The sequence below is a fragment of the Chenopodium album genome, chromosome 11 (assembly GCF_948465745.1).
Source record: "Chenopodium album chromosome 11, dcCheAlbu1.1, whole genome shotgun sequence".
Classification (NCBI taxonomy): domain Eukaryota; kingdom Viridiplantae; phylum Streptophyta; class Magnoliopsida; order Caryophyllales; family Amaranthaceae; genus Chenopodium; species Chenopodium album.
In genome coordinates this window covers 54,804,547-54,814,259 of record NC_137844.1, presented here as the reverse complement: position 1 = coordinate 54,814,259, position 9,713 = coordinate 54,804,547, and the positions used below count along the sequence as shown (strand labels likewise).

The window sequence follows — 9,713 nt, the reverse complement described above, 5'->3', positions numbered from 1 at the left end:
AGCTAAAACAAAAACGTGGATGTATATCGTATAATGACAGTTTGATCATGTTACCAAATTTACGCTCCAAATTTACCAAATTTACGATCCATATATTCTTGTGACTCCATATATTTGGTCTAGTTAGTAGCGTATGTTCAATTTAACATGGCTAAACGATAAGTCGATAAGGGAAAGAAATAATGGAGTGTGAAAAGGAAGATTCATTTTATTGTGGGTTTGGAGGTTTAATTAGCAGTTATTTTATAAGAAATCAAAAATAATTAATTTTCACATAATTATCATTTTGTTACAATCGAGTTGGAAAAAAGCAGAAGACTTTTTACTATTGGTCACTAGTTTCGAACATCTTCTTTATCACATAGATTTCTTATTGCCTATCAAACATCATAATTCAATTTGATGAGGCTATAACCTTATATAATGATTAAAGAGGACTTGGAGTACTAATTTGTTTATCAAATGCTAGAAGACCAAGAATGTTTGGACCTTGTTAACTTTAATAACATCATACTTGACTAGCTCAATAGCCCGTAGGTACCCTTAAACTGGCAATGTTGGCTAGTAACAAGCTAAGGGTCTGTCCACTTCAACTTAATTTCAGTTCAATTCAGTTCAGCTCAGCTCAGCTCAGTTCAGTAAATGTGAACATGCCCTAAGAGTGGATTGAACTATACATCTATAATCTCTAACAAGCTGTTTTCTCCTCTAAAAAATTGAGTAAAATTCTTCATGGATTAAAAAGTCTACAAATAAAACCCTATAAATATGCAATAAGTCAATAAGTATAAAAAATTTTAGGTGTATATGTTTAATTATTAGTAATGTTATCTATTTATGACCCTTATGTTTTTACTTCGTAATAAGTAATTTTTTTTTTGTATAATCAAAATACGTGTTATAAATACGCAAAAAGTACTACTCTTAATATATAGGTATTCAAAATACACTAAGGCTCTGTTTCTTTGAGATTCTGGGTAAGTAAAGCAGAATAGATTTCACACAAAGCCGAACAGAGCAAATTGAGTCAGCAGTGCAGGCTTTAGCGAGTAGAGTAGATTTCAGCAAAACAGAGTAGTCCAAAAGAACAGGACTTAATACAATAAGGTCTTATTTCTTTAATATGGAAACTTATTTTTAATTCAATTCAATTTGTCTTATAGTAGCTCTTTGGGCCTATTCCATGTCTTAAGCCTAGTGCACCCGAAATGATGAAAATACCCTTTCATGATCCAGCCCATCATTAGTCATTACAAAGTACGGAATTGCCCCTAATTTGTCCACTCAAGTACAAGTCTGCCACCTAAAAAGTACATCTATAATTATCTCATCATTTACTAATGATTGGGACTTTTCCGAATCTCTCTCTAGAAAGTATTCTCTCTCTTCTTTCTCATTCTAAAAAGGACAATTCGATGACTTAAGCATCGAAGGGACTTTTTTGGTTCGCATCCCCAGGGCAGCTAACCTTCTCTTTTTTGCAGGCTGAGCTATCGGACATCAAGGCGGAGCTCTCAGACAAACCTTTATTTGCAAGGTGGAACTTAGGGACATTTGGACATTAACTCTAGGACTTCTTGATATCCCCGGAATACCCTAACAGCCTTAGGAGGAATCTGTTTTCAAAACCGTAGCTATTTTTTTATACCTCAACTCAATTTAGTTTAGTTTAATTTAGTTGAGCTGAAAAAGTGTCGAGCCCCACGACTCTCCTCTAGTCTACTCACATACTCTCTTCAATACAGTAAACTAGTAAAGACCGCCCTACCGCAACAGCGAACAGCCACCAGCAAAACCGCTAATTCGCAAAATAGCCGCGCCATTTCTATGTCAGTACTTTTCTCTCTCTTCCATTTCATTTTCATTTTTTCCAGATTTGTTTCAGAGCTTTTGTAATTTGTTAATCGAATGCAATTTTTGTAAAATTTGGGTATCAACTTTGGATTTGTTTAGGAATTACTGAATTAGGGTTCGGCTGAATAAAAAGTTGAGCATATTTAGGTGAATTCGTAATTTATTTACTGTGTTAATTTCGTTTGATTATTTTATCAATTGACTTTCTGAACTTTGAATTTGTTTATTAATCAATCAGGTTGATATAATAGGTTCAATTGTTTGATTTATATGCTTATGAATTAATTGATTGACTGATTGATATTGTGTATGTGCCTGATTTTATGTTTATTTGGTAAAGTTATTATGCTAGTATGAATCAATTATCGGGGAGAAATTTGATATATTGTTGCCATTGCGTACTTTTGTATGGAATTGAAGTAGTGGTTGCTGTTGAAAGGTTTGATAATCGGTTGATCGTGTTATCTGTATTGTGAATTGTGTTTCTCGTTGTTCCGAACTTAATTTAATTAGGAATTGATGAATGATGTACTTAAATCAATTTAATCCGCAAACTATCTACAAACAACTAAGAATAATGATCTTAAGATTCATAACTTATGAAACACTTTCTCCTTAGTACATTTTTGGGTTACACAATTTGCATTACTTGAAAAGATAAGACATATAACATGTAGTACTCCCTCCGTCCCTTAATTATATGCCTATTTCTCTCTATTATGTGAGTAATAAATGAAATAAATAGACATATAATTAAGGGACGGAGGGAGTATGTCTTTTTTACTTTTGTTTTATCTCCATTTATGAAACCCTGGATTCCATTTCTGGTATAGCGAATTAGCTAGGGACTTGAATATCATAGCTGTAAATATGACGCTATTTCCGGACATTGATTTGCATGATTTATGTAGTTTTCTGATGTCAATGGCACTCGTACTTCATTTCAGCTGCACAAGTATGAGTCATTTTGACTTTTCTCACAACATATGGATGAAGCTGCAGTAGAAAAGAGCTGTGAACCCAGAGATGATCATAATATCAAAGACATCGCCGTTTGCTTGAGAACTAACGAGCAAGGAACCCAAAGATTATTCTTTTTTAAATCTCCCGTCCTGAAAGAAAAGAGCAAATTTTTTGCTGATCAGCTCCTGTCCCCTACCTTTGGTTCTTGCATTGAAGTTCATTGCTCAGTTGTTGACTATGATCACTATGTTCATCTCTTGAGCTACCTTCACCTTCCTGCCAGCTCACTTATTGACTCATGGAAAAGCATTAATTCAGCCCTCGGTGTTCTCCAGGTAGCAGTGTCTCTACAATGTGAAGAAATTGCGAAAACCTGTGTTGATTACTTAGAAGCTGTTCCTTGGGAAGACAAGGAAGAGGAGGAGATACTAAGAATTGTGCCTAAACTTGGTGATATAGCCTTGCCTATTTTGGCCCGGCTTAAGCCTCTAGATCCAAATTCTACCAAAAATGTATTTCTTGCTGCAATTCGATATGCCATGTCCATCTCTCCCCCTTGCCCTCCATTTGGGGATGAAATTAGGATCTCCGCTCAAGAGCAGATAGAGTATATGCTAGGGGAAGATGAAGAAACCCCACTAGTTACTGCTGATGATGAAGTAAGATCTGAGATAAGAAAGGGTCTTTCTCAGATGTTTATGATGTTCCAAAAGGAATTTTCATCACTCCTATCACACTCTGACCTTTCCTTTGAAAATTCTGAGAATAATATGTTGCACAATCTAAGTGGTCTTGAATGGTTATGTAATTTGCTTCCAAAGATAAATCTAATGGGAGATTTTGTCTTGAAGTGGGCTGATTTATCAAGCTTCATATTAAGCATGGCTGAACACCCAAAGCTGGAATCTGTCATGTGGAGTTTAAAGTTTAAGCTTATTGAGATTACTGCAAAGGTTTTGGATGCGGTGGGCTATGGCGTTGTAATTTTGCCTTCTGCATGTAGGATGCAATTGTTGAAGACATGGCTTCCTTATATTCAGAAAATGAAGCCTCTTCTGGATTCTGTGGGCAATGACGAGACAGGCTTCCCTTACAGGATGGATGAAGACCTATGCCAGGGCATCCAGGGAGCTATCGTTTCGGTTATAGTAGCATTGCCATCAAATGACCAGGCTGATATACTGGGTGATTGGATGGAATCTGAACAGTTAGGCTATCCTGACTTAACTGAAGCTTTTGAGATATGGTGTTACAGAACAAAGTCTTCTAAGAGAAGGTTAGTAGAGGGGTTGGATAGAGTAAGTAATGACTCGGTGAGCTCTGATTTATCTTCCTGATTATTCCTTTTGGCCCTAATCTGTCAGAAGAGTATGTAATTTGATCATTTTCTACTTACAATCCAATTTCAGCACCATTGAGAATTGTAAATCAATGGATTCAAGTCGCGAGCATTAACCTAAGGCAATGGTGACATGCTGTCCTAATTTTTACAAGCTGTCCTTGACCTGGTTTTCTACTCCTTTTATGCTTGCTGTTAGCTGTATAATTGTATATTGCCTTTTCATATATTGATTTAAGGCAATGGTGACATGCTTCAGTTCATGCTAGGCAATGTAAATGTTTGATGTTAATCAGGTTTTTCTGGACCTATGGTTCAATGTGGCTTAAGGTTTCAATTGAGATGACCAATTCATGGTGACAAGCTATAGTAGAATTACTTGAACCATGAATGTGCAGAATTTGTCACCATGTTGACATATTTTATACTTCACATGTAGTAACTAGTTTGTATCTTACCAGTAGATCGATGATAGGATCTAACTCTTGATTTTTTCCATACAGTTATGAATGAGAATGACCTTTCTTCAGAAGGTTCTTAGGGAGCCAGCCCTATTAAGTCTTTGAACTGTCTTTGTACATCATTCAAGTTAACAACCAAGAACAAAATCGCCTACAGCCCTACATCTAATTCTTTTCTGTCACTGGGCAATTTGATAGTCACGAACCATGCGAATTGAGAAGTACTAGCATTTAGGTCTCATACTCTCATCCTGGAATGGCCCAATATAAGATAGGCGCACCACACCGTGCATGGTGCTCACATGTTCCAAACCAAGCTGACCAAAATTATGGTGGCACATTGCGCATGAGGATGCCCACCTTTAGCCCAAAGCTCAAAATATGTTGTATTAAGCTCAAAACTTCATACAAGTTTACAAACCAAGAATAACTTTCTTCTCCTTATACGGAGTACACTTCTTGAATTTTCTTAGCTAAGTATTTTTTTGGATTGCTCATGAGTGCTCAAATAAATGGTCAAGCCTTCACACCCTCGTGCAGTTGATTTTATTGAGTCTGTCTTCATCTTAAAATTTGATCAAACGTTTCAATTTGGCTAATGTGTACAATGGTTAGTTTAGAATATTTGTAATTCAAGTCATTGAATTTATTGCATATTAGTATGACACATCAATCAACATTAGACATATCAAATAATCTAAATTCAAACACAAATTGAGTTTAAAGTCGAACAATTCTCTTTGAATAATTGGATATATCATTGAATAATCTTCATTGAGGGTATTTATATAAGAGAATTTAGTTATTCTTCTAAATATCTAATCTTGTAGTCAAATAAAGTGCATTCCATGACACCCACATTAAGAAGTTAACAATAGGAAGTTTCCTGCCATCAACCCCTTCAGAAAACAATACGGAGTATTAATCCAAATCCTTCCCCCTTAATATTTTTAGAAAAAAAAAATCAATCTTTTTCTTGTCTTCTTTCCCAAATAGGCCATATTATATTATTAACGCCCATTTCAATCTTTTTAGCAACCAAAAAAAACGCAACATCAATTTTCCAAATCAATCGAAATTTATAACACCCACTATTAAAGTGGATTAAATTAATTTCATAAAATTCATAAGTTTTCAATCTTAAAAGTGGTAGAACTAGAAGAAAATGGAGAAGAAAATGTATGTTACAAGAGAAGCAGCAAAAGAAATGAATAAGAATACAGAATGGGTAGATTATCCAGGTTTATGGAGTATTTACATTTTCATTCTCTTCTTTTCTTGGCTTCTTATTCTTTCTCTTCTCGGTTGTTCTTCTGGTTTGGCTTGGACCATTGTTCATCTTTCTCATTTCTTCGTAAGCTTCTTTTTCTCTCTCTCTTTTTTCTTTTTTTTTTTTTTTGATTTTTTTTTTACCTCATTTTCTTGATTGTTTTGATGTTTGATTTCTTGTTGATATTGTGAAAGTTGTTATTTATTTATTTAAAGGCTGGATCTTTAGGGTTCACTGTAATTGATAATCACCCAATCATAATACAAGTATAAGAATTTAGATATTGGGTGTTTCTTGTTAAATAAATCTGGACACTTTAGCTCTGTTTTAAGAAATTTATGTTAGTGGGGTACTGGGAACTTCTCTTGATTAATATAGGAAGAAATTTATCACTTTTTATTGAGTCACCAATAAAATAAGTCTGAAATTGGGCTTTGATTCTTACTTAGTTTCTTTCTCAAGATTGCAATATTGTATTTGAGATGAATCTACCAAGATCGCACATGATCGTGATTTATTAACTTTAATGATTATGTTATATTAGATTTAATTACTAAAGTGTGTTTGAATAGTACACAAGTCATAGTGTTGCAATTATTAAGAAAGAAGGAGAGGAGGTATTAATTCGGAGTTAAACATTTTGAGAAGTTAGTGTTGGTGGGGTACTGATACTGCTCTATATGCAGTTGCTAGCATAGTAGCATATCTTATGAAAAATTTGATGTTACAAGGGTTTCTTAAGTACTTAACTAATTAAGGACGAATCATTTTCTAATGATCTTCACTAATTAAGACAAAATATCGCAAGAATGGGAATCAAGCTATTGGTGTATGAGCTTAGTGCATTAAGGAAGGAATTTGTGTATTTATGGGAGAAGTATTGCTTTTGAAGATAATACTCTCTCTTTAGTTCTTTAAATTGAGTCGAAATCCAATAGAATCTTTCTTTGGACAAGTGAATCGCTAGGCAGCATGTCCATTAATCCATTATGCCCCTGGGAAGACGGAGAGTAACTAATAATGGATTTGTTACCAGTGATGAAGTGTATGTAGATGAATATCAAGTCTAAGTGAATAAAACTAAATGAATTAAATTGGTAGTTCTTTTACTAAATCGGGAAATTCATTTTCTCATCAAGTAAACTATATCATGAAGATAGTGTTTACGGATATTCATGATGAATATCAAAAGCATCATCAGTTGTTGATCTCAGTGTTAGATGAAGAATTGTTGATTTCATATCGCTTCACTTATCATGATGAATTCCCAATCTTGTAGATCAGCCTAGCAAAATCAAACATCTCATGTTATGCTTTCATGTTAACACCCCCCCCAAAAAAAAAAAAAAAAAAAAAAGTTGTGCTTTTAGTTTGTTTCACTTCTGAATAGAAGTAATTCTAGAATACAAACCCTAGCACACACATGGTTTACAAGAAAGTTACTTGTATGTTATCAATCAATCAATCAAAGCCATAATCCCATAAGTGGGGTCGGCTACATAAACCATGGTTGAATCAATTTATTTGTCACTTCAATCATATTGCTCTCATATAGACTCAGTTGTCTAGAGCAGTATGTATGCTTACTCTGGAAAACATATAATCTTCCATGGAGCATATTATTCATGAGGCACCTCTGCTCATTTCTGGGAGGTATAGTGTAGAAGCTTATGTAGTTGGGTTGTTATTTTAGGGTACTAGAATTGTTTGTTTTATGATGATTGCTAGGCTACTAGCTAACATATTCATTTTCATCATGTTGGATGCTTTGGCTACTAGCATATTTTCCTTACCATTTTTTCCCCACTGTTTTGTTTCCTACATATCTCATTATCTGTTGATCAAATTTTAAGTAATGTGTTCCACTTTTGCTCAGGTCACTTATCATTTCTTTCATTGGAAAAAAGGCACACCATTCTCTGAAGACCAGGGCATCTATAATGGATTGACCTGGTGGGAGCAGATTGAAAATGGCCAGCAACTTACCCGCAATAGGAAATTTTTCACCGTTGTCCCTGTTTTGTTGTGAGTACATAGGCCATCATAGTTACCTTATGAATGTGTTTACTCTTTAATTAAGTGTTTGACTTGTTTTTTCTATTAATTTTCCATCTTACTATAAGGCAGGAACAAAATATTTACAACTTTGTTAGATGAAAGGTTCTGGCAGTTATCTGTTTATTTTCAGGTTGTGACAGAATGAAGAAACTATGAAACCTGAGCCCCTGATCATCTGTATTATGTGGCATTATATGTATATTTTACCTATCAAGTGTTGTTGTATTTTTCCGTATTGGTTGACCCCTCTTAGTTAGATTTCGCTTCAGTCTGGACACTGTTCTTTGTGCATAAATTTGACCACTTGACTTTTCTCTTTATCTCAGTCCTATCAGCCTATCTTTGTAAGCAGAAAGCTTATCTTTAAGACAAGTACTGCAATACAGAATTACAGCAAGATTGACATGTGAATAGATAGAGTTATGTTTCTCACTTTGCTTTAATTTTGCATGATTTTTGGTCCAAAATGAATAGTCAAGTGTCCATGCCCATGTTAGAGTATCGGTTGTCTCATTGTGACACAGATAATTGCCTTTGTCAAGTTACTCTAAAGATCCCTGATGTGGAGCTTTTCGATTCTAATTGTCTGTGTTGTAATTTGAGGAATTTTATATGATTAGTTTTACTCATCCTTTTTCAGTCAAACTCTTGATGATTTTGTCTGTCTTGACCTCTCTAAACATTGAATTGCTCATGCTTGGTTGTGTTATTGGTACCCGGTAACTTTTATTATGAACGAATAGCTTTTTGTGAACACTTTGGTTATTTGGACAAATGTTTGATTGTGTCATCAATCACCATTGCCATCTGCCTCACTGTGATTTATGCTTTCCCTTGTTGGAGGTAAGATGTTTTGGTGTTTATAGTCTTATCACTTACCTGCTGTGTCGCTAAAGGAGACTGAAAACTGTTATTTTTATAGTTGTCGGAAGTTATAAGTCTTATAACTATGAACTCTCTTTTGTACCCTTTGCTTGTAGAAAAATGTTCTTATGTCCTGTGTCTTGCAGGTACCTAATTGCGTCTCACACAACAGACTACCAGAATCCAATGCTTTTCTTGAACACTCTTGCTGTTTTTGTGCTTGTGGTTGCCAAGTTCCCTCGTATGCATAGGGTGCGAATTTTTGGGATTAACGGTGAACAATGATTAAAAGTTCTCTAAGTATAAACTTCCAGTCTCAGCTGCTGTAAGCCTGTAACCCTGTAGGATCCTTGATTGTTATGCACATATTGATTGTTTTATAGTGAAAAGGTGTATTTTAAACAAAATTTTGGTGAAGTGTTTATATTTACTTCCATTAGTGGATGTTCGTATTAACATTCTGATTTTATTTGCTGATTACATGAACTGATTTCTTGTGAAATACATACCTTTTTCAATTCATGTCGGCGAACAGATAGGTAAAGCAATAGCCAATTGTAGACGTTTTGCACATTACACAGTTGTGAGATTCAGCTTTGTTTATTTCGGGCTTGCTAATGACCTATATTTCTTTGACGTATGCGGTATGCACTTGGGTGTATATGAACCGAGTGAAACTTGAAGGCACAGCTAGTCAGCTAGGCAAGCTTGAATTTCAGCTGGAAGCTGGTTAGGCTTTGCGAGATCAAGCTCGGCTTGTTCATCAAAAGTTTGGTTTGATATCTCTCTTAAAAGTCTCATTTTTGTTTTTGTAAGGTAAAGGAGAGTCATCCAAGGGGAGGAGTTAAAGGGAAATCTCCCAAAGAGCCCCCATGAAGTTTGATCGATAGACTAGAGGGATATG

General features: G+C 34.9%; 1 protein-coding gene and 1 pseudogene across 3 annotated transcripts; both read left to right on the top strand.

Annotated features, from left to right (window-relative positions):
* Positions 1–1,630: 1,630 nt before the first annotated feature.
* Positions 1,631–4,463, top strand: LOC145569250 (BTB/POZ domain-containing protein At3g05675 pseudogene; annotated as a pseudogene). Of its 2 annotated transcripts, none has more exons than XR_014096077.1 (2): positions 1,631–1,829; positions 2,766–4,463. The product of XR_014096077.1 is annotated as a BTB/POZ domain-containing protein At3g05675 pseudogene, transcript variant X2 (transcript). The 2 variants fall into 2 exon arrangements; XR_014096076.1 differs by having other exon boundaries at positions 1,632–1,829; positions 2,802–4,463.
* A 1,197-nt stretch (positions 4,464–5,660) lies between these two features.
* Positions 5,661–9,270, top strand: LOC145569249 (uncharacterized). Its single transcript, XM_081628613.1, has 3 exons — positions 5,661–5,971; positions 7,764–7,912; positions 8,956–9,270. Exons 1-3 carry the CDS (start codon positions 5,783–5,785, stop codon positions 9,092–9,094), a joined length of 477 nt encoding a protein of 158 aa, XP_081484739.1. The 5' UTR covers positions 5,661–5,782; the 3' UTR covers positions 9,095–9,270.
* The last annotated feature ends 443 nt before the right edge of the window (positions 9,271–9,713 follow it).